General features: G+C 40.8%; 3 protein-coding genes across 3 annotated transcripts; 2 read left to right on the top strand and 1 right to left on the bottom strand.

Annotated features, from left to right (window-relative positions):
- The first annotated feature begins 873 nt into the window (after positions 1–873).
- pmelb (premelanosome protein b) lies at positions 874–10,893 on the top strand. Its single transcript, XM_069660756.1, has 12 exons — positions 874–931; positions 3,243–3,338; positions 3,529–3,675; positions 4,462–4,590; positions 5,026–5,187; positions 5,504–5,833; positions 7,534–7,767; positions 8,850–8,987; positions 9,066–9,168; positions 9,267–9,472; positions 9,563–9,653; positions 10,734–10,893. Exons 1-12 carry the CDS (start codon positions 874–876, stop codon positions 10,891–10,893), a joined length of 1,854 nt encoding a protein of 617 aa, XP_069516857.1.
- Positions 10,894–11,461: 568 nt separating this feature from the next.
- On the bottom strand, positions 11,462–14,517 carry tuba1c (tubulin, alpha 1c). The gene is made up of 4 exons (XM_069659547.1): positions 14,386–14,517; positions 12,976–13,198; positions 12,723–12,871; positions 11,462–12,611 (listed from the first exon to the last, which is right to left on the bottom strand). Exons 1-4 carry the CDS (start codon positions 14,386–14,388, stop codon positions 11,631–11,633), a joined length of 1,356 nt encoding a protein of 451 aa, XP_069515648.1. The 5' UTR covers positions 14,389–14,517; the 3' UTR covers positions 11,462–11,630.
- A 6,511-nt stretch (positions 14,518–21,028) lies between these two features.
- Positions 21,029–24,075, top strand: LOC138589329 (tubulin alpha-1A chain-like). The gene is made up of 4 exons (XM_069659567.1): positions 21,029–21,117; positions 22,375–22,597; positions 22,697–22,845; positions 22,957–24,075. Exons 1-4 carry the CDS (start codon positions 21,115–21,117, stop codon positions 23,935–23,937), a joined length of 1,356 nt encoding a protein of 451 aa, XP_069515668.1. The 5' UTR covers positions 21,029–21,114; the 3' UTR covers positions 23,938–24,075.
- Positions 24,076–24,641: the final 566 nt, after the last annotated feature.

Here is a 24,641-nt window from a genome sequence, read left to right as displayed (position 1 = left end):
TCTTAGCTGGTTGCTGATCCTATCCTGTACTTAATTCTCTAAAGGAGAATATCCTCCTGCTTCCTTTCACTGTGTATGTAATGTAAAAAATGTAAACATAGGCTCTTTTGTTCTGCGTGCTGTAAATCGCTTTGTTATAATCCGACCCCGTGTCAGAGGTGACATGCATTAAGTTAACTGTAACCACGTAGTCACCTTGTAACTGATGATCTTATTTGCGTTTGTGGGTCATATAGAAGCATTAGAGACTGATTCATGATCAATTTAAAACTCCTTTAGGAGGGTTAATAGCATTATATTTCTTGATCTCATCTATTTTGTATTTAAGTTATTTAACAGCAACTCTAACTGTAAAGAATAAACTGTTCGTTAAAATATGTTCCCCTCTGAGATGAAGCAGGTGGGACCTTTAAAGTTTAAGAGCAGAAGTTGAGTAAATGTACTAGCTACATTCCAACACTATATTTATACGAGTGTCAATGAGTGCAACTTAATACAGTTCATACTTACAGGATAAGTTATTTCTTTTGTTCGATTAATGCACACTCGAGCTCTTCTCGTGATCCCCTCTGTTACCATGCAAGAAGAACATTTGTAGTTTTGCATATCTTACGTGACTATGAGCTGCTTTGTCTGCTGTATGTGTGACCGTAATCCCAGAGGCGTGCTTCTACTGTAAATACACAAATTGCAATTAGTCCAGGAGCCCCCTAAATCTCACTCAAGTAAGGGTCTGTCTGCAGGGCTCTGTAGGGGGCGTTTCGTGTCTCATGCACATTGTGAGGTCAAACGTCAGGGAGTTTATAAAGCCGGTTCTCTGTTGCCTGGTGCTCACAAAAGGGATTTTTTTCTTCAAGAAGAGGTGCACTGACAATGTGGACGTCTGTTGTTCTGTTGGTGTTGCTGGCTGCAGCTTCACAGACGGCAGCAAGTAAGTGGAGAGAATTCTTCTTAAACTGAATTTTAGGTTTAACTTCTGTGCCCGTGCTCAGCCTGTCGGCTCCAGTGTCCGGTCGCACTTGAAGCTGTTTGTTGGCACTTACTGACTTTGTTTCCTCCTGTCTTGATTGTTGCTGGTGTTGTGTTAACGCTCATGTACTCTCAAATGAAATTGTAACATTGTAACATTCGAGAAACTAAAGAGGCTGCAGCTTCAGATATCATTTAAACTCTTTAATCTTAATTAAAGCCGACAAAGTATTTCAGAGTTAAGCTGAGGAGTTACAGGAATGCTTCACAGCATTTAAATAAGATTTTGATACTCAGACTGAGCGTCTTTAAACTTGAAGATGGAATAAGTCTGAAATCTGAATTGAAAGTATTTCCAACAGTGGTGCAGGAAGTATTCAGATCCTTTCTTAAGTAGAACTTGCAATATGACATAACAGAAGTACTCCATTAAAAGTAAAATGCTTTGAATTATTTTTAAGTTAGATTAGCAAAATTAAAAGTACTCATAATGTTGGATAGTGGCACTTGTGAGTGTTTTGTGTTATATATAAAATGATTGTATTATTACCACTGATGTAAGAAGCATTTTACTGCTGTATTTTGTCCAGAGGCAAATTTTAACTCCTTTAACAATGCAGCATATATTATTTTTAGACGCTTTTTGATTTGTATGTAAAAACTATAACTAAAGCAGTCAAAGTAAAAGAACACAATATTTCCCTCAGAATTGCAGTAAAGTATAAAAATAAAGCAGCATTAAATTAGAAAGTTCCAATTTGTAATTAAATGCAACACATGGGTGAACGTACTGTTTTCTAAAACATGACAAGATGACAAAAACATCACTTTATATATGAGAATGAAGGAGCGTTAGTGTTATGATGAGAAGTTATACTAACTACAGAATCAGAATTAGGTTTATTAACTACAAGGTTTTCACATAGAAGGAATTTGTCCAACAAAAAAGGGATTTAAAAAAGAGGAAAATATAATAATGTCAAGGCAAATTGAAGAAAATAAAAAATATATGTGTATTTAAAATAAAAAGAGCTGCCATAATAATCCAAAACATGTGAGAGAAAGTAAAGCATGAGGGTGTTATTCTGCGAGGGGCCAGAAAAGGTTTTAATCCACTGGCTCACAGATCAATATATATTTATTAATCGATATCTCAATGAAAGATCGGTACCTTCATTTCAATCAAGTGCAAAGTATACGAAGAGTAAAAAAAGTACTTTTCCTAACAAAGAAATTATAAACAATGACTGTACATGTTTGGTTCTATAAGATCCGAGTTTACACAAAGGTCCAGTTTCCAGTTTTTTTCCCATGACCTCTTTACTCGACCATGCATGAGTGTAACGACACAGAATGTGACCTTTGGAAAGCAAAGCCCGGACTATATATCTTAATCTTTTTGTATTTGAAGTTAAAAGGTTAAGCGTATGGATAAGTTCACATTTTTGAAGTCTGTTTTGTAACACCACACAGGCTTATATTTGTAGCACAATGAAAGAGTTCATGAGAATGTAACAGAGTAAATTCTGTGTATCACTCTAAGAAGGGATGTCCTCTGGGCTCGCATGGAGAATTTAAACATGTGAACGTATCTTTAACAAACAGAAATATAGAGAGGTAAAAAATGACATCTTAAAAAACCAAGAAACCCATTTAAAAACATCCACACTGAGTTACCTTGCAGGGATTTTACCATTTGTTTTCAACTTTAGCAATGGCAGAAAGGAAACATCATGTCCTTAAACCCTGAAAGAAGTGAAGAAGCAGAGATTAAACCAATGTAAATCAGGCTGCAGTAAAAAGTCAGATGTATCTGATAATTCGCTGCGTTGTTTAATCCAGCCCTGTGACAGTTAATCTGTGATACATTCATGCACACCAGTCAGCTGAGCATCACATGAGAGGGATTGGAGGGATGAGAGAATTATCTTGGGCTCCGGTGGGCATCTTCAGTCACATTCACCTACGTATGATATAATTAAAACAAGAACAAGAAGTTCCTTAAGGGGTAAAGCTTAATTTAAACCTTAGTAAATCCTGAGTCTCCACACATGTGTGTTAGTGTATGTTTATGTGTCTTCACCTTACCTGTTGTACTCTCAAGATTTACAACTAGACCCAAATTTAAAGGATCTATCCAGGAATATTTTGGAGATTTTTGGGGAATTTGACTTCTATAAAAAGCATTGCAGAAAAATCTGTGTTTGGAGGACATGTGCTGACAATGTTTTTCCAATATAATGTGTATATATAATGTAATTTTGGTGTTTCAGAGCCTAAAAACCGTTTCACTCGCTACCCATCATGGAACAATAAGATGTACCCAATCTGGAAAGATGGAGATCCTAGATACAAAGATGCATGGAAAGGTACGTCTGTTGGAATATTGATGGAGAAATCATAAAGTAAGATTCCCATATTATATTAATTTCTTTTATAAATACTTTGGGGTGGTTTGGGGTAGATGGGGAATGAGAGTATTCACTTATTCCTATTAAAATTGTCATATTTCAAGGAGCCACAGACATGAACCTTTGTTGTTTTTTCTTCTTCTTTCAGGTGGAAGAGTGACTTTCAATGTGGGCAACGATTCACCAACTCTGACTGGAGCCAAAGTTACCTTCACCATAGAGTTGGAGTTCCCAAAGAACCAGAAGGTGCTGCCAGATGGAGAAGTTGTTTGGGCTGAAGACTGCACAGTCAATGGTAACACACTGTTTGTACAAACACATTGCCAACTACTTCGAACAATATCTCAACAATAATTGGATGGATTGACGTGAAATTTGGTGCAGCCATTCGCGTCCCCCAGAGGATAAAACCTGAGGGTTCTGGTGATTCCCTGACCTTTTACTCTAGGGGCACCATGAGGCAAATATTTGTGTTATTGGTAAAAATATGGGACGGATGGAGTAACATTTAGCACAGTCGTTCATGTCCCCCTCAGGATAAATGGTAATGTTTTAGTGGACCTCCTGACTTTTCCACTAAGCTCCACTCAGGTCAAAATATTACCAACAAACCTAAACTCAGCTGCAATTAGTGTTTAGTGGTTTACAGCAAATGTTAGCATGCTAAACTAAGATGGTAAACCTGCTCAAAATGTGCATGTTTGCATTGTCATTGTTAGCATGTTAGCATACTGACTTTAGCATTCAGCTTAGTGCATACTGGCTGTATAAGAAGTGGACCTAGCTACAGCTATATCACCCATTGGTTAGTGGATATTTAGGATATTAATCATGTTGTATTGGAGATTTAAACCTTGCAAATATGAGAATGAACCCATATTTAGAAATGAGAGAAGTATAGTCATTTTTCTCATAGACCTATATAAGATCACACTTTTTGCAACCTGCTGGCCATTAGAAAGAATGCAGGTTTTAAAAACTGCCACATTGACTTCACTTCTAGCATAGCTGTAGACTCTTGGACTTGTTTACATCTCTTTGTCACCATCTCTAACAGTCGCACCGCTCTGTTTTGCTACAGGAACAAAGTACCACGAGTCTGAGCCAGTACACCCAACCCCGAACGCGGACTGGGAGGCTGTTTTCCCCGATGGGACACCAATTAAGAAGGACAAGAAGCCGGCCTATGTGTTTGTCTGGAAAACCTGGGGTGAGCGGAGTTGTTGAACTGTATTAATTATGTATTTTTTAAGGGTCACTGAGTTTCCTCAGGCGCGTGTCGGGTCTTGAAATATGACCCAGGGTGGATTAAATATGAGCCTCATCATATGATCAGATTATGTTACTGACTTTTCCCTAAATGTGTAAGAAATCTTTTAGGCTTTAAAGTTTTGGGATTACATCTTTCAGAACTTAAAGCACAAGATTACAAAGTGCCTTAGTAAGAAATCAATAACTTTATATAATAATCCTGTGAGTTTAATCCGTCTTTTTACAAGCGCACTCATGTTAGCTTTCATACCTTCTTTTAAAGCAAGCAAGTCCAAACCCTGAATGTGTCGAACAAAAAGATTACTTTGAATTAGATTTAAATAATTCATGGATAATTGAAGAGTATCTCACATGGCTGTGTATCATCTTGCAGGTCAGTACTGGCAGGTGGCAGACGGTCCCTCCTCCTCCCTGACCATCAGCACAGACGACATCCCGCTGGGCTCCTACATCGTGGACATCGTGATCTACCACTTCAGGAGCAAGGAGAAGTTCATTCCTCTGGGATACGCCTCCACTCAGTTCTCCATCACTGGTACGTTAGGGACTGTATAAAACTGTCTCAGGTACTAATTGCACCATACTTGCAACATAGAAGAAGACATGACAACATAAGACATGCAACACAATGAAATCTGGAATAAGAAATATCCACTAAATATGACAACATTTAGCTCCATAATTGGCCACAAATCCTTGGTTTGCATCTAAATTCACAAGGGAAGGTTAAATGGGTTGGAAAAACACCAGCAAAAATAAATATCACTGTCCCTGTCCTCCATACTTCCTGAACATACTTATTATTGTACAATAACCTGTATTTATCCGTCATTATTTTGTGTTCTCCTCAGATCAAATCCCCTTCGCCGTCTCCCTCGACCAAGTGAACGACATCGTGGCCGGAGACATGCGCTTCGTCCAGAACCGAGCCATCGCCTTCACCATCAGCCTCCACGACCCCAGCGGGTACCTCAGCAACGCAGACATCACCTTCAACTGGGACTTTGGGGATGAGAGCGGAGCGCTCATATCCAGAGAGCTGACCGTCACTCACACCTACGTCAGCACCGGACATTTCAAGCCTCAGGTGGTGATCCAGGCGATGATCCCAGACAGGGCCTGCGACCCGATTGAGAGCCCGACCAACGCCCCGGCTCCACCTGCTGATCAGGGCACCACAGGTGAGACACAGATGCTGAAGTCAGGGTGCCTAACCCTGTATAAAACATCAAGTTGTACACATCTATTTATTACATTTATGTTGATTAGCATTAGAGTTGTTAGTAAAGATTTAGGGTTTACTGCTAATTGGATTAGCATGCTAACACACTAAAGTAAGATGGTTAATATGCAAACAATACAGGCTACCTAATTAGCTTAAAACTAGAACTACAAAGGCAGCAGTTTTGACTGTTTGCAATGCTATAACTTTATATAACCTAAATAAATATGAGACCTGACTTTTCCTTAATGTTTGTTTAGTATAAAATTACTGTATATTCTTACTTTATAAGAAATATAATATCTTTTTACCTTTAGCAAAAGCTATTTTTAAGCTAATGCAAAGTTAAACCTGGCTTTAGCTTTTAGCATTTTTACACGAAGGGTTTTGTACTGATTAAATGATATAATGTGTTTTATATACAGTATAAATAGTTATTAGTTTATTAGTTAGTTTTATAGGTGTTAGTAGCCGAATGTTATTTACCTTTTGACAAAGCATGGCTTGTTGTTTCTCTATGCTAAGGTAAGCTAATTGGCTATAATTGAGTTTACACTAAAGTGTTCTGAGTATTTTACCTTGTATGGCCATAACAGTCGTATTGATCAAATGCATTACAGACAGTTTGTGTTTTCTCATTTCGTTAGCAAAACCTTTCCTAGTGCTTTTATATCTAAGCTATTGCAGAGTCAAACCTAGCTTTAGCTTTTAGCATTTTTACATTGAGGGCTTTTTACTGATTAAAAAAGTAGATGTGCGTTTATATAAAATGAGTTATTTTTGTGTTAGCAGCCAAATTATGTTACTCTTTGACAAAGCCTGGCTAGTTCAGTCTTTATGCTAAGCTAAGCTAATTGAATATAATGGCGTTCTGAGTGTTTCACCTTGTATTGCAACAACAGTCACATTGATTGCATGCATTACAGGCAGTATCTTTGTGTTTTCTAAGATATTACAAAGTTTAACCTAGCTTTAGCTGTTAGCTTTTTTACATCAAGGGCTGATGTAAAAACTGATGTACTGATTAAATAAGGAGCTATGACATGTACTATATGTAATATAAGAGATGCTGATGCTGAGTCAAATGTTATCTTTTGACAGAGTCTTGCTAGCTGTTTCTCCCTGTTTTCAGTCTTTATGCTAAGCTAAGCTAACTGGCTGTAATTGAAATTACAGTTCTTAGTATTTTACCTTGTATGGTCATAACAGTCATATAATCCATAGGCCCTATAATCTCATGCATTACAGATGTTACATCATGTTTTCTCTTATCGTTAGAAAAACCTGTTCCAGTGCTTTTACTTTTAAGCTATTGCAAAGTTAAACCTAGCTTTAGGTTTTAGCATTTATACATCAAGGGCTTTGTATTGATAAAAAAAAATACACATCTAACATGTTTTATGTACAATTAGCCAGTGAGTTGCTGGTAGCCAAAATTTGTCACCTTTCCATAGAGCCTGGTTAGCTGTTTCTCCCTGTTTTCAGTCTTAATGCTAAGCTAAGCTAACTGGCTGCTGAATCTAGCTTCATACATCTTGGTAGGAAAGCAAATATGGGTGTTTCCTAAAATGTCCAACAATTAATCAAAAGATTATATACTTTTGTAGCCCATGTACGGTAACTCAGATCCACTAACTCAACAATCTTCCCTTTGCGTAGTGAAAGCTCCGGCGCTGATGTCTGCGGTCCCCATAATGGTTACCACCAAGTCAGCCAGTCTGAGTGTCAACATGGTTCCTTCGGACACAGAGGAGGACAACACTGAGGACGAGGCCTCCACTGCCTCCAACGCTCAGCCTGCTCAGGAAGCTCCACCAGTGGCCAAGACTCCCTCGCCTGTCAGCCAAGGCCTACCAGCAGCTGACCGTGAAGCACAGACCAGGCTTGTAGCAGGTAACATTTTATATTTGCTTTAATATATTTTGAGTATATATTTACCACATGATCCCTTGTTCCCTTGAACAGCACCAATATGCCCCTCTAAAGTTAAAAATATCAGCCAATCAACTGCCAGACCAACCAGATAAAAGCACCAGCGAATTTCCTAACATGTAAATAAGATGTAAATCTTTAAAGAAGCGCTGCCATTGTTTGAAACAAGCAGAGCAAGTTTAATTCAAAATGAGTCACTCTATTGTCCTCCTTCATTTAAATTCAGATTTGCCTGCTGACTCAGATTGGACTGCTCACATTTTCTTAATCCTTTTAATTTATCTATGGATCGAGAAACAGCCAGATACAAGTGAAGACAAGTTACAGTAAGCAAACGTATTGCTTAAAGGGGACGTATTTTAGCTATGCAATCAATTTTCTATTATTCTAATGTGTTTTTGAATCACGTTGGTAAAGTTTGTTTCATTTTAAAAATTGTATACATATTTTAATTTCATTCCTCCTGAAACGAATAAGCCGTTTTGCCATTCAAAGGTTCAACCTTAGCCACGATTGGCTGACAGTACTCGGAGTGACAGCATAGCCCCTCCCACACGTGTGCGATCCCCTGTGGGGGAGTGGCCGCACTGCACTGTCACTCCAAAGTTGTAGAAAACATGGCTGCTCTAGGATCGGTTATTTCGCCTTATATGTACGAGCCAAAATCACCAGAAGGAAGAAACGAATTGACTACAAGGTAGTGCAAGAAGGCTGCCTGAGGTGAATGACGGTGAATGACGATTGCTCGATTTCAGCTAAAGCGAGGTTCTACGTGGAAACCTGCAGCTGTTCTGAACGGCCCGTTTCAGAGGCGACCTTTTTAAAAATGTGACACAGAATTATGCAGTTTTCACTTTTTCACTGTGAACAATAAACACCCAAAAATGTGAATCCCATGAAAATATGAGAATATCCATTTAAAAGATACGGCCCCTTTAAGTATACGTTTACTGATAACCTGCTTCTGTTTACTTGATATTTAAATGAAAGGCTAGAAAAGGGTTTCACACTATGAAAACTAACTCCCTGCTCCTTTTCTTCAGGTGGAAAGAAAGCAGTGATGCTGACAGGCAAAGCTGAAGTGGTCCTAGTTGCTAAGAGGGATGTTGCGGACAAAACCTCTGACGACGACTGCGTGATTTATCGTTATGGCTCCTTCTGCACTGGCATTGAAGTGTGTGGTGAGTAACCTTTTATTACGTTTATCAAGAATAATATAAAATCTTTCAATCGATAGTAAGTCTTGTTTTTGTTTTCAGAGGGCATTGAGAAAGTAGAGATCGTTCAAATGAGCAATGCCTTGAAGGTTGCACCTCAGCTGGACAAAAATGTTCTGGATATCACCGTTACCTGCCAGGGAAGGTGAGTCCACCTGCTCTATATCAGTTAATCCGAAGGTATAGATTCCTTTTAAAAGAGTTTTATTGTTTATTGAAACTTACTTGAGCGTCTTTTTCCAGCCTTCCAAAAGAGGTGTGCAGCGTGATTCTGGATGCGCAGTGCTTGAAGCCCATTCACACCGTGTGCAACATGGTGGAGCCCTCCGGAGACTGCCAGCTGGTCCTGCGTCACTTCTTCAACGACTCTGGTGTCTACTGCATCAACGTGTCCATGGCTAACGATGTCAGTTTGGCCGCCACTAGCGCTAAAGTTAACGTCGACTTGGGTATGCAACATAACCGCCAGATAACAGTCCTTAAATTTGGTTCAACAGTACATTTCTGCGTTATCGCTCACGGTGTGATCCTTGTTCCAGTTTCAGATCTGTCCTCTTCTGGCACCATCGCCATGGTGTTGGGCGTCCTGTTTCTCGTTCTAGCAGTAGGAGTAGTGGCATACTCTTACAAGTAAGAACTATCTCTACCAATTATACACAATCTCAATTATTTACATTGAAGGATACATTTGGTGTTGTTCTGTATTCTGGTTGAAAAGACCCAAACCAGCAATGAATTGGTTCTTTTAAAATTTACAGCTATTGCTAGATCAGTCCATTGTTGTCCAAAAGCAATGCAGTTTGTTTTGAGTCTCGACGCAATGCTGCTGAATACTCCCGAGAGTCATATTTTAACTCATTGATGACCTCACAGAAAATGATCACCCTGTGGATCGTTTTAGCATCTTTCAGCTCCTTGCTTTGTTTTACAACAGCTTTCCTGGTTTGATTTATTTTTGCCATTCTTGTAGCATCTTTTTCTGTCACAACAGGCAGCTATTTCCAATGATGAAGCTCTTAAAGCCAACTGCACATTACCTGCCTGGCACCAATATTGTAACTACATAGTGTAGTGGAGTGTTTAGCAGGTCAGGAGTGAGATTTTTCCCGCAGGAGTTAATGGAGACCAAAAACAGAGTTAAAAAAAGGTGAATATTAGACCTCAATTGATCAGGTGGCCAGAAACACAACTGCAAATGATAATGTTGCTCTGTGTCTGCTTGAAACAAACAAACTGTAACTTATTCTGAAGATTTACTAGACTTGGAATCAGACAAATCATAAAGCGCATGTTTTATTTGCTCTGAAAAAGGCGCTCCCGTCCTTTCAGTCTTATTTCCACCCAAACTGATTCAAGGAAAGCCAGTCACAAACGTTTATCTAATAAGAGGCACGTTTGAAATGTGACTGTCACATCGTTTTGTAAACAACCAAGATGGCTGCCGCTGATTTGGAAAGTTTGCTATCGTGTCAGTGTTAAAAGAACTGATAGGTTATTATGTTACGTACACATGGAAGGTGTTGGCTACAAAATCATCTCGTACCAAAAGTCTGTATTTTCTCAAATAGAAGCCAATTAAATTGGGTATTCAAACTAGCTACCTAGCCTAGCAACAGATAGGGAAGTATTGAGAGACAGATTTGGTGTTTTTCTTTGGGTTTTATGGAAAATAAAAAAATGTGTGTCTGGATTTTGTGCTGTGCTCAACAGGCGCTTTAAGTCCTACGATCCTCTGAAGGAGGACATTGCGTCTGCAGTCCCGCAGCCCGGCCGGGCTCACAGCTGCTCCGGAGCCTCGATGTTCTGGAACCTCCTGAACAGACGGGGAGCTGTCGACAACTGCCCTCTGCTGCAGGAAAGGCCGGTGTGAACCACCCCCGTCATCACACAACCCAATGCAAAACCAAACATTTGCAACTTTTTATACATTTTTTTTTTACTTTTTTTCTACAACAAACTTCATGAGTGTGTAATATTTGAACCGATCCAAATCAATCAAAGTTTTCCTGGAATCACAACTTAGACATGCTCTGATCTTTTGTACCAACCGCTGAAGAAAATCTGGTAGAAAAAATGTATGCTTTCACTTGGACAAAACTGAATCTGAATGTTTTTCCAATAAACTTTCCTCAGTACAGATGTGTAGTCTCGTTTTGTTGTGACTGATAATGATCACATTTCCCTGAAGAGAATCCTCACAAGTCATGTGATTACTGGGCCATATATAGAAAGTTAATATTAAACTGCTTCAGAGTTCAGTTGAGACATTTATATGTAATTTTTTTCATATTAATCAGGGTTACAGCATTATGGTCCCTAAATAGAAATATACAACTGGGTTGGTGTTGAGCACCCTCGGCTTCAACATGATAATAAACATAAACTGTATGTATGTATGTTGTGTGTATGGATAACTAAAAACTAAAAAGACAAACCAGTTCACATGTGACAGGAATTTATTTAGAACAGAGCCAAACTCGACGTTTTCAGTTTTTTTTAAGTCTGAACAGCCAAACTGGTAATTAACACACAAACATTTGTTTGGAATGCATTTATGAACACATTGCAATCAATTATTTCCTGTTAAACTAATATCTCTGTTTCCATTTAATACTCCTCTCCTTCCTCCTCTCCCTCACCCTCAATGGAGTCGACTCCAACCTCCTCATAATCCTTCTCCAGAGCGGCCATGTCCTCTCTGGCCTCGGAGAACTCTCCCTCCTCCATACCCTCACCCACATACCAGTGAACAAAGGCACGCTTAGCGTACATCAGGTCAAACTTGTGGTCGAGACGAGCCCAGGCCTCTGCAATAGCAGTGGTGTTGCTCAGCATGCACACAGCCCTCTGGACCTTGGCCAGGTCACCACCGGGAACTACAGTGGGGGGCTGGTAGTTGATACCAACCTTGAAACCAGTGGGGCACCAGTCCACAAACTGGATGGTGCGCTTGGTCTTGATGGTGGCGATGGCAGCATTCACATCTTTGGGCACCACATCACCACGGAAAAGCAGGCAGCAGGCCATGTACTTGCCGTGGCGAGGGTCACATTTTACCATCTGATTGGCCGGCTCGAAGCAGGCGTTGGTGATCTCAGCCACTGAGAGCTGCTCATGATAAGCCTTCTCGGCAGAGATGACAGGGGCATAGGTGGCCAGAGGGAAGTGGATACGGGGATATGGCACCAAGTTGGTCTGGAACTCTGTCAGATCAACATTGAGGGCACCATCGAAACGAAGGGAAGCTGTGATGGAGGAAACAATCTGACTGATCAGCCTGTTCAGGTTGGTGTAAGTGGGACGCTCGATATCGAGGTTTCTACGGCAGATATCGTAGATGGCCTCGTTATCTACCATGAAGGCACAGTCGGAGTGCTCCAGGGTGGTGTGGGTGGTCAGGATGGAGTTGTAGGGCTCCACCACAGCGGTGGACACCTGGGGAGCTGGGTAGATGGAGAACTCCAGCTTGGACTTCTTGCCGTAGTCGACGGACAGACGCTCCATCAGCAGGGAGGTGAAACCAGAGCCGGTGCCACCTCCGAAGCTGTGGAAGACCAGGAAGCCCTGAAGGCCGGTGCACTGGTCAGCCTGAGGACAAAGAGGGAGACAGTGATTATATATTAGTCACAGTTATGTCATGTAATCAGACATTCTGGAGAAAAATTTGTAATTGATTCGTCCTGATATCAAGTTACCCACCAGTTTGCGGATCCTGTCCAGCACCAGGTCAATGATCTCTTTGCCGATGGTGTAGTGTCCACGGGCGTAGTTGTTGGCAGCATCCTCCTTACCAGTGATCAGCTGCTCAGGGTGGAACAGCTGGCGGTAGGTCCCAGTGCGCACTTCATCTAAAAACAGAAAAACAAACATTGAATCAGTTTAGTACACAACTTAAAAATATTTCACTTTCATTTCCCTACATTATTTTTCAGTCATAAGTGATGACACTGACCGATCACAGTGGGCTCCAGGTCCACAAAAACAGCTCTGGGGACGTGCTTTCCAGCTCCAGTCTCACTGAAGAAGGTGTTGAAGGAATCATCTCCTCCTCCTAGAGTCTTGTCACTGGGCATCTGTCCGTCCGGCTGGATCCCATGTTCCAGGCAGTACAGCTCCCAGCAGGCATTACCAATCTGGACGCCAGCCTGACCAACGTGGATGGAGATACACTCACGCTGTGGAAAAGAAAATAACACAAGAGAGGTTAGTATTTACCTGTGCTCATTTTGTGTTCATTCTGCATTCATACATTCTGATCTGGCTAGCTCCCACTACAACACTTGCAACATGAATGAATCCTATAATTGGCACCATTCATTTGCTCCCTCTATCTGAGGTAAAGCAGCAGTGCAGCAGGAGGCACCTCCCTCCCTGCACCACAAACCGCAGGGGAGAGAAATGCCTGACAGCAGCCCCCGCCGAGGCAGGACGCTGCTCTCATCTTTCCTCCAGCATTTTTTTGTGTGTGTGTGTCCCCTTGTCTTTTCATCCCACACTCTCCCTCTTTTGCAAGCATAAGCACGAATGCAAATTCAGTTGCGCGTGCACATTAGCAGTCTGGAATATTCCACTTGCTTTCGTGCCAGGAGGAGGATGCACAATCACAGCGAATGCACGATTCATCCTTCCCCAAATATCAAAGGAGTCATTTTATATCTTAGAAAGCTGCGTTTATTTCAAATTACATAATCAATGAGGATGAAATAAACTGAGAGGTTCGCCGTTTATTTAAATTAACCATTTATACTACGTCATGTTTAAAACGGAAGCTGCGTATTGCCTCACTGTTTTTTTTATTTTTTAAATCCTGAATGCAATTAAATTTGCTCCTGAATCTAATGCTTTAAAAATGATAGCTGCAATCTCCATCCACCCCCACCCAGTCTGCCCCTCCCCGCAGGTTAGGGCATTTGCAAGGTGTTCAAAATGCCTTTGTATTGACACGTTACATGTGATAAAAACTATATATAAGTATAAAATATAGACACATATAATGCCGTTGCATTGTGAATAAAGCCATTTGTGATTGGCTGTTAACACAGCCTGAATAACGCCAGTCAGTGCATTGTTCTTATCTCTACACAATGACAATCACACCGTGCCAATGCTGCAGAACCATCTGAGTTTCAAAAGCCAAAATATACGTTATAGTTTCCTTCCATTACGAAATATAATCATACTTTATTTCAAAATAAAGCTATACCATGTGTCCCTTGTTATTAAATTGATCATCCAGAGATGGAAAAAAAACCCTGGAAGACGTCGTGTAACAACAGAGGGACACCGGCTGCTGCTTAACCTTCCTGTTTAACCTCACAAAATTATCTCACATTGACAGAAGAGAGGAAGATATTAAACTTACCATGTTTTCGTTTGAGGTTTAAAAAGGGAGAGGAGAAAAATATGAAGAAAAAAGCTTTTTAAAAGCGGGGGGGGTTTTGCGTCGCGTGTTGTACCCAACGGGGTCGATGCAACAACTGCTGAATGAGAGGGCGGCGCTTTCAGATTTATACACGCAGGGCAGGGATTCGCTTCTGTGCATTGATGAGAGAAAAAAAGGCTTTACTACTAACATTTGGCAGTATAATTGAAATCTGTGTTTTTGCAGTCAAATTTGAACGAAATTAGTATTGTAAAACATGCTCCTATAAAGTAGCAAATAACTTTATTTTGATGTTAAAGATATATTACGGCACTGTAAGGCTTTTATTTTGATGTTAAATAAATATTTCGACATTGTAAGGCTCTTATTTTGATGTTAAATAAATATTTCTACATTGTAAGGCTTTTATTTTGAGCTTAAAGGAATATAACTGATTTATAAGGCATCTTTTGTTGATGACAAAGGAAAATCACTGCATTGTAAGGCTTTTATTTTGATGTTAATCAGATACTGCATTGTACTGCTTTGATGTTAAATAGATACGGCATTGTAGGGCTTTTATTTTGATATGAGTATAGGAACAAGATCATTATGAGATGGGGATTTTTTTTAAGCTTTGAGTTTTTGCAATATAAATATTTATTGCATTATTTTATTATGTGCATACATTTAATGCCATTATTAAATGGCTACTGCAAACCAAGCTTATTTATTATGCATGCAGAGGAGTAAGTAAAGACTGCATTCATGCATTATTAAGGTGTGGCAGACTACAAATCAATATAGAGCCATTCTCGTTGTGAGCTAAAAATATTCTGGTGAATATATTTATACTTTAATGTAACATTTTAAAAATGATTAAACTATTCTTTAAAAATCAGACTCTTCTCTTCAGCAGAACTGAATGCACCTGATTCATAAAAAATGATGCAAAATGGCTGCATGCTTATGCTGCACAAGATGCTTCAATCAGCCGGGTGTCCATGTTGCAGCTGAGACCTGCCATGATGGTATTCGCCCGCCCAGCATGCCAGCTCTCTCAGGCTCTCCTCCCTCTTTGTCCTAGATTCTCTGCAGTGATGTCATTCAGTGGGCCGATCACGTGGCTGCACGTCTGCCTGTCTCTGAGTGCCTCTGCTGTTCAGCTGCACTGAAAGCTGGGGTGTGTTCCCTTGGCTTCTGTCTTGTTGAGGAACTGAAATTGCCTGAGTGTACCGAATTCACACAGTGGCCATTTTCCTCTGATGTAACACTCAGGGTGGGAAGCTGAAACACTGTTATAATGTGGTACTGCTGTCTTCTAGGCTTGCAAATTGCAAAAACATAAAGAATCTGGAAAATCATTATCCTCTCATTGCTTTTCTATTAACCAGCAACTGAAAAGACAGTGGATAGTGAAAATTCAGAGGGACATCAGGCCATATTTTAAGTTAAAACAACAGTTTGATAATTCATTGGCTACTTCATTAGCTACAGCATTCAACCACTTCCCAGCTAGCATTAGAGTTAAATAGTGTTACACAACACGAGAGGAAAATAAGTTACACTTTTCTTACTCTCTAGCTTTTGTCAAGTTTAATTGTTAAAACAGTGAACCTAGTTAGTAAGCTGTTGTGCTAACCCTGCAGTAGTTAACGGTCATGTTAGCTTACTTTCCTTTTGCAATGTATAGCAATACCAAATAGTAATAGTATTGTTTGGAAGTGGTTAAATGCTGGCATTGTGTTGTCATTACCTGAGAGGAAAGGCCTAAATGCCTTGCGAACATGTTAGCTAGGAATTTACGGCTTTCCTTTTCCTTCGTGTATCAATATCAAACAGTAATGTTAGCTAGGATGTAGTTAAATGCTAACAATATGTTATCATTACATTTGAGGAAAGGCCTAAATTCTTTGCTAACATTAGCTAATGTTAGCTAGGGGTTTACACCTTTCCTTTTCCGTCATGTATCAATATCAATGTAATATAGGAAATGTTAGCTAGGAAGTTGTTAAATGCTAACAATATGTTGTCATTGCATTCGAGGAAAGACTTAAATCCCTAGCTAACATTACTGATGATAGCTAGTAAGTTGCGCGTTACCTATCATATTGTGTAACACTAACTGTATTGTTAGCTAGGAAGTGGTTGAATGCTAACGTTAGCTAATGAAATAAGACCTGATGTCCCTCTTGTTTTCACGATTTATTGTCAGTGAAGTTGCTGATCAATTGAAGCAGCAAAATGATAATAACTTTCCTAACGTTTTATACATCTTGGAACAGCATTTAAGGTTCCCACCCTGGGTGTGACATCAGAGGGAAATGAGCACCATGTGAATGTGTTGAATTCCAGTTTATGTGATGTAACGGTTGTGCTTAGGCTATTGCATTGGCTGAGGGCCTTCAGAGTGTGGTTCCTGTAGCTACAAAACTTAACCCTCCTGTTATCCTTGGGGTCAATTTGACCATCCAATGTTTATCATTCAAAAAATAATAGTTTACTTTTTTTTTTTGCTTCATATTTCATGACTTTTCCTAATTTGACGTGGACAACTGATTAAGCATACAATCATCATGATGATATTTTTTCAATGTGCTGAACACCAGGCTGTTTTAGCTGTGTAAAACTTGTCTGTGTGTGTGTGTGACCTAACATCCCCACACCTGCAGGTGCAGATTTGATACTTTTGAGTTGATACATGGGGGGGGGGGGGGGGTCAACTATTCCCACGAGAACTACCATGAGATACTCGTGGTGTGGACATGTGGGAAACAACTTGACTTGTGAACTCCTGCCAAAATGAGGACGCCAATGTAGGCTTGCGAGTTGATCACATCCAAGTCTTTCCAACTACACATGCCTCCCCTCTAAAATGATCATCTCAAGTTCAATATTTTCAATTGATGGTTATATGAAGAGCTCGAATAATGACTTTATGTGTTCAACATGGCTGACTGTGTGTCTGGTGGGACACACTCTTAGCAGCACGTCTACCTTGTTGTTGAAGTGAGTAGAGGGACCAAAATGGAAAGATAGTATGGTCCCTTTCCCCACTTCAACAGCAGGGTAGACTTAACGCTACTAATATTATCAAAATGGTTCCAGGCCCCACCAGATATGTAATCAGCCATGTTGAAGACATCAAGTCATCGTTAGAGCTCTTCATAACACCATCGATTGAAGAAAATTGTACTTGGGATGACAAATCTGCCGGTCCCTAGCCGGGATAACAAAAGAGGAGGGGTGAGTGAGACTTTATAGTGACTAACCACAAATATGTTACAAAAAATGGAGATAAAAATAAGTAAATTAATGTGTTTATGAGAGGAAAGGGGGGGGTCACCAACATCAATCAATATGGTTCATGAATCATGAATGTGTCATGAATGTGCACCCCAGATTAGAAAAGATTTGGATGAAAGATTTTCAAGATACACATACTCTAAAACTGAAAGTTTGACCTGATGGTGGCGCTACAGGAAAGGTCATATCATCACCAAAACCAACAGGGTTCATACTCTTGTGTTCATTAATGTTGTCAGTAAATTTGAGAAGATTTGTATGAAAACTTTTCAAGAAACATTAATTCTAATTTAAGAGTTTGGCCTGATGGTGGCGCTGAACAGGTCAACTCACTGATAGGTTTCATTATCAAGGGGTTATTTATGTATTCAACAAATAAACAAAGTGCCTGACACAAAGACTTGGTCAACAATTTTATGTTAATCATTTTCTGGAGGCAAATATCCCTGGGGTCAGATTGACCCCAAGGGTAAAATGTGTTAGTAATATCTGAGGATAATAGGAGGGTTAAATCCCTGTCCTTGGAGCTCTCTTGAATCCGACAGGGAATTACAGCAATTTGGAAAGAAGTTTGCAAAGTGCATCTCCTGGCAAAAGATGAAGTATGAAGCCAAACTTTTCTTTTTGTCAAGACACAAACCATAAGGGTTAAGATATCATCATTGATCCAGCAGGGAGGGAGGATGTATGATTAATGACCAGCTTTTAGTGGTTGTTGTACTCAATGTGAACTGCAGGGGATAAAAAGACAGGAAGCAGCCGCGGCTCCCAGCCAGGACCTCTTGAGAGAACATTCTCCACTCCTCCTCCCAATCCTCCCCCTCCTTCCCCTCCTGCTCCTCCTCTAGCAGCTGTGAGACAGGGAGCCTTTGAGCAGCTGCACACCAAGAGGAGAGAGGGAGGGAGGATGGGAATGCTAGAGAGATGGGAGTGGTCCTTCATGGCATGAAACTGACCGCACTGCATCCTGCAAAGACAGAATATGATACCCAACAAAGTGACAAAGCATGTTTTCCATCTGTCACAGAGTCCCTATGTTGTCAGATAAAAGAAAAAGGTTTTGGTGTCCTTGTTAAATGTATGAGCTGAAAAAAGAAAAAAGATCTTTGGCTGATGAGGTAGCAAGCCAGGGTGGGGCACGACCTCGCCAGGATGTAGGCTCCTGGCACATGTTATTTAAACTCACATAAGCACACATACACACTTGTCAAACTATAGATGCCAGAGCATGGACGCTAAGCAAGTCATTTATTAATAGATCTAGATTTGACAATTGATCAGTAAGCATTGTATCATGTATTGTTGGCAGGAGGAAAAGAACACACAAGAGGAAGAGAGAGAGAGAGAGAGAGAGAGAGAGGGGACACTGGAAATAGAAGGTGAAAGCGTGTGCACAGGAAAAGGAAATAGCACATTATCAACCAACAGAATCAGGGATAAAAGAGGAAACTGCATAATAGGCGGAGAGATTACATCAGAAAGCAAATTTAGACACTTAAATTGTTCAGTGTAATAATTTAAATGAGTATATTTTGCTCTTGTTTCATAGTAACTCAGCTGGCTAAATGACTTAGATTGTATAGTTTTGGGCCTCAGACATCAAAAGCCATGGATACTGGGAGAAAAACACTGTAAACTATAAACTATAAAAACACAGGCAGATGTCGTAAATTGTTTATTTTACGGTGCTCTAAAGGATGACCAAAAATAAACTGTTTTTAATGTGATTTTCGCTGCAGGTAGCCAGCCTTTGCATCTCAACATCTGTGTTGTTTTAAGCAGCCACACATTCAAAGCAGCTTCATTCCCATGGACAATTGTTGTCATAGAGTGTCTTTTGTTGTTAGCAACCAAGCTGCTTAACTGTCTGTTAGTTTGTTGGGCTTTTCTTTAAGCCCACTGAAGAATAATTTGTGGCCTTTTCTTATTGAAACGTGAATGTTTAAGACGGACACAAACAGAACTGCTACACACATCCGGTTACATTACTGTCTGAGGGAGCTTTTATGTGAACAACTGCCTTGATGCATTGTGTGAACAAATCAGCTGACCCATATTGATGGTCTGTGCCGCAGAGCCACACCCCATCATCTTCATGACTATTTTATTTTTTCAGAATTTAGTTTGATAAGAGAAGGATACATGCACTTGTAGGCGAGAGCAAGTGTACTTCCTTACAGACATCAGGGTGACAGATTTTGGAAAAGAGGAGGCTGTGGTTCCTAAAATCCCCCACAGAGGCAGCTGCACTGCAGCCCCTTAATGCTGCCATTTAAGCTAGGTCACATGACCACCAGATAAAGGCGGTCTATGTGGGTACTAGGCTGTATCCAGGCAACTCCGTTATTCATTTCCTAGCAACGGTTAAATCTTGGGAGGAGGGCTGGGGGTTGGGCGTCTGTGGCTCTCTGCAGCCTACATGGTACTCATCTCTGACTGGGCACGTTGACCTCTTTCTAGACTGAAAATATGATTTGGAAAACAAAATAAAATGCTCAGATACACCAGATCCATCATGTAAATACAGTTATTTTTAAATAATGTATGACATGTTTGACATAGCATGATGTAGGCTGAAGCCTACCGAAACCGGCAAACAGCAAAATCCTCAATAATCCAACAAAATATATTTTTTATTACAGTTTATTCTATTTTTTTTACATCTCACACCCACTGCAGACTCATTATTATTTTATAAAGTCTTCAGGCAGTTTAAAATATACCAGCATCCTTATCTTCATGGCAGATTATGCAATGTGTAACGTATTCATGTGCTTGTAATTCAGGTTCATGATTGTTTATTCGTGCCAAAATTTGGCAGAAGATGAGCTGAAAGACTGCCTGATTGATTGTACTGACAGGTGTTACGGCATGTTTAATGCATGGGGTCTGAGCAAAGAAATAATCAACTTGACTTTAGTTACAATTTTGCAATCATCTCGAATTGCAGACTTTATTTAATTTTCTTTCTACTCCGTTCTGTCTTATTTAAAGCTATCTTACAAGTTTTTCCCAGGAGTATCTAATTTTTTAATATGGAAGTTCATGCAAGGAGGATACTGGGCCTGTCTGGCACCAGCATGCTGTAAATTACGCAGCATTTTCCTCACGATGAGTAGAGCCATGCTTACGGCACAGTAACGGGAGGATGCCGGGATTTGGGTGGGGTCTGGGAGGCGGGCATTGCAACCACTGAGCCTCTCATCCAATAGAAAGCCGCGAATGGCTTCGAAACGTTAGAGTGACAGGGAATTGACCAATAGCGTCACGGTAGCTCATGTCTCCGGAGCTGCACTTGCATATATACCACTATCCATCCTCCAATGCGCCATTGTCTCTTACATCGACCCCTTAACTGTCGACTTGTAAGACTCCCTGTCAAGGAGCTTCTGCAACCCTCCACCGCGTCTACAACATAACAAAATGGTGAGACATCTTAAAAAACTTTGATAAACGGACATATTTGAGTTATATCAATGTTCAACTGCTTTCTAGGGATGTGACTTTTGTGGATGAGGAGGAGAGGAGGGACCGTTAATATTAACTGCCGACCGGGAGTAAGACATTAAACGGTCCTACACAAGTACTTTTTAATTTTTAATGTTATAGTCCGAGGTTACACTTTGGAGATGCTGTCCTTTGATGCTTAAACCAAAGCAGCTTTCATGTGTTGAAGTAATTGTAAACTGGGAAAACTGGCTCCCTCATGTGGGAACAAAACTCTGTCGGAGTCTGAGAAAATGTTGGTACCCAACTCACGAGTTGACAGACTTCACGTCATATTACGCAGACAAATGGCGGACTAAAGTAGATGTTTACTTGAGGGTCACAATACAACACATTTTATTGCGAATTTTATGATTATTACTTTAGTAGCGAAAATTTTGTTTTCATATTACGACTCCAAGCTCATGAAAACACTGAAGTTTCAAACTTTCAAACTCGGGAAATTGGACAATCCGAGAAGCACGTACATGCAACGTTAAACGTGGCGGGCTGACTGAGCAAAAGAGGCTTTCAGTTATCAAAGTTAACAGAATGGATCATGTTGGCTCGGCTTCGGTCCAACTGCCAACTCTGCGTCAAATGATGCTCCCCTCATCACCTCTCGTGACAGTTCCTGCCTTGTCACTTAACGTTAATTCAATGTACCAACCGGGAGGGTGAGGAGTGCTCGTCCCACGCCCAGAGAAACCCTATCCGTGTGGGGTAATGGATTAACTGCACTGTTAGCACGACGCAGGGCATTAAACATTAATGCTAGTAATGGACACTACTTAGACGTCCCCTTAGAGACAACGGCAGGATGTAGGGTTAAAAGGGAGCTCAATCTTCCGTTGTTACAACTGGTGGTTTTTTGATATTCTTAAAGACTTCACTGAACTTTTTTAACGGTTAAAACACTAATTTAAACTGACGTCATCAAGTGAAGGGCCTTGTCGCATAGAAATACCATTGAAACTATAAAATAACCGCGATGAACTGAATGAATACTTCATGAACACATTTCCTCCATAATACAGGCCAAATATTTATATTTAATATGATGATTTTATTAAGGGATGCTGACAAAAACTCAAAACATTATTAAACATTGTTCTGTGTTAAAACCTAGTTCTTTTATAGTGTGATATCCAAATAAACTTGTAAATAATCTGTCTTATTTTCTTTTCTTTTCCACAGCGCGAGTGTATCTCCATCCACGTTGGTCAGGCTGGTGTCCAGATTGGCAATGCCTGCTGGGAGCTGTACTGCCTGGAACATGGGATCCAGCCGGACGGACAGATGCCCAGTGACAAGACCATCGGAGGAGGAGATGATTCCTTCAACACCTTCTTCAGTGAGACTGGAGCTGGGAAGCACGTCCCCAGAGCTGTTTTTGTAGACCTGGAGCCCACTGTGATCGGTCAGTGTCATTACTTCTGAGTGAACATAAATTTAGGCAAATAAAGTGAGCTAATTTTAAACACTACAACTGATTCAATGTTTGTTTTTCTGTTTTTAGATGAGGTGCGCTCTGGGACCTACCGCCAGCTGTTCCACCCTGAGCAGCTGATCACTGGAAAGGAGGATGCTGCCAACAACTACGCCCGTGGACACTACACCATCGGCAAAGAGATTATTGACCTGGTGCTGGACAGGATCCGCAAGCTGGTGGGTAACTTGATATCAGGAGAGATCAATTACTAATTTTCCTCATGAATATTAAATTAGATGACATAACTGCATCTCATGTGATGACTGTCTCTCCCTCTCTGTCCTCAGGCTGACCAGTGCACCGGCCTTCAGGGCTTCCTGGTCTTCCACAGCTTCGGAGGTGGCACCGGCTCTGGTTTCACCTCCCTGCTGATGGAGCGTCTGTCCGTCGACTACGGCAAGAAGTCCAAGCTGGAGTTCTCCATCTACCCAGCTCCCCAGGTGTCCACCGCTGTGGTGGAGCCCTACAACTCCATCCTGACCACCCACACCACCCTGGAGCACTCCGACTGTGCCTTCATGGTAGATAACGAGGCCATCTACGATATCTGCCGTAGAAACCTTGATATCGAGCGTCCCAGTTACACTAACCTCAACAGGCTAATTGGCCAGATTGTTTCCTCCATCACAGCTTCCCTTCGATTCGATGGTGCCCTCAATGTTGATCTGACAGAGTTCCAGACCAACTTGGTGCCATATCCCCGTATCCACTTCCCTCTGGCCACCTATGCCCCTGTCATCTCTGCCGAGAAGGCTTATCATGAGCAGCTCTCAGTGGCTGAGATCACCAACGCCTGCTTCGAGCCAGCCAATCAGATGGTAAAATGTGACCCTCGCCACGGCAAATACATGGCCTGCTGCCTTTTGTACCGTGGTGATGTGGTGCCCAAAGATGTGAATGCTGCCATCGCCACCATTAAAACCAAGCGCACCATCCAGTTTGTGGACTGGTGCCCCACTGGTTTCAAGGTTGGTATCAACTACCAGCCGCCCACTGTAGTTCCCGGTGGTGACCTGGCCAAGGTCCAGAGGGCTGTGTGCATGCTGAGCAACACCACTGCTATTGCAGAGGCCTGGGCTCGTCTCGACCACAAGTTTGACCTTATGTATGCTAAGCGTGCCTTTGTTCACTGGTATGTGGGTGAGGGTATGGAGGAGGGAGAGTTCTCCGAGGCCAGAGAGGACATGGCCGCTCTGGAGAAGGATTATGAGGAGGTTGGAGTCGACTCCGTGGACGGTGAGGCAGAGGATGAAGGAGAGGAGTATTAAATGGAACACAGAGGCATTAGTTTAACAGGAAATAATTGATTGCAATGTGTTCATAAATGCATTCCAAACAAATGTTTGTGTGTTAATTACCCCTGAAAATGTCATGTTTGGCTCTGTTCTAAATAAAATTCCTATCACAAGAAAGCTAGTTTGTCTTTTATTCATCCATACAAATATAAACCGTGTCAGTAGTTCGAGCAACAATTTGTTGTTAAAAACTTAATATAAGTTGGTGTTCAATGCCAATCGAATGTTTGTCCATTTTGGGTCCAGGATATATGTAGTAAATATGATTGATGTTAATGTCTCTGAAGCTGTATAATATTAGCTCTCTGTGCATGACTCATAAATCACATCAGCTACACTCCCTTGTTGGTATATACCACAGATTTGTAAGATCAAATATGCATAACAGTGTTTCATCTGTGAATCTTTAGCTGTACACAATCAGCCAATAACATGTTCAGAACATTATTAAGAAATGTGCTACAGAGCTGTTGAATCTGTTGTCATTTGTAACTGGACTTAAGAGTGAACGGATGTCAGATAAAGTTAAATGCACTTAAGCAGGATACTGACAAGGTTAAAAAGGGTCATTTTAAAGTCATAGAGTTGTTGCAGTATATTCCAAGCAGTAGACATTTTTGAGGTTTTAGGGTCAAAGGTCACAGTCTTCCTGTCTGTCAGTAACAATTAAGTTGTTC

The sequence above is a fragment of the Semicossyphus pulcher genome, unplaced genomic scaffold (genome assembly GCF_022749685.1).
Source record: "Semicossyphus pulcher isolate SPU_LCO1_2020_fin unplaced genomic scaffold, fSemPul1.0.p SCAF_13, whole genome shotgun sequence".
NCBI classification, from domain to species: Eukaryota; Metazoa; Chordata; class Actinopteri; order Labriformes; family Labridae; genus Semicossyphus; species Semicossyphus pulcher.
This window is presented reverse-complemented; position numbering and strand designations above follow the sequence as displayed.

Coding starts and splice junctions, on each gene's coding strand:
- LOC138589329 (XM_069659567.1), top strand. Junction 22,598..22,696: donor CCTGGAGCCCACTGTGATCG/GTCAGTGTCATT, acceptor TTCTGTTTTTAG/ATGAGGTGCGCTCTGGGACC. Junction 22,846..22,956: donor TGGACAGGATCCGCAAGCTG/GTGGGTAACTTG, acceptor CTCTGTCCTCAG/GCTGACCAGTGCACCGGCCT.
- pmelb (XM_069660756.1), top strand. CDS start 874: ATGTGGACGTCTGTTGTTCTGTTGGTGTTGCTGGCTGCAGCTTCACAG. Junction 3,339..3,528: donor ATACAAAGATGCATGGAAAG/GTACGTCTGTTG, acceptor TTCTTCTTTCAG/GTGGAAGAGTGACTTTCAAT. Junction 8,988..9,065: donor CACTGGCATTGAAGTGTGTG/GTGAGTAACCTT, acceptor TTTTGTTTTCAG/AGGGCATTGAGAAAGTAGAG.
- tuba1c (XM_069659547.1), bottom strand. Junction 12,872..12,975: donor CCTGGAGCCCACTGTGATCG/GTCAGTGTCATC, acceptor TTCTGTTTTTAG/ATGAAGTGCGCACTGGGACC. Junction 12,612..12,722: donor TGGACAGGATCCGCAAACTG/GTGGGTAACTTG, acceptor CTTTGTCCTCAG/GCTGACCAGTGCACCGGCCT.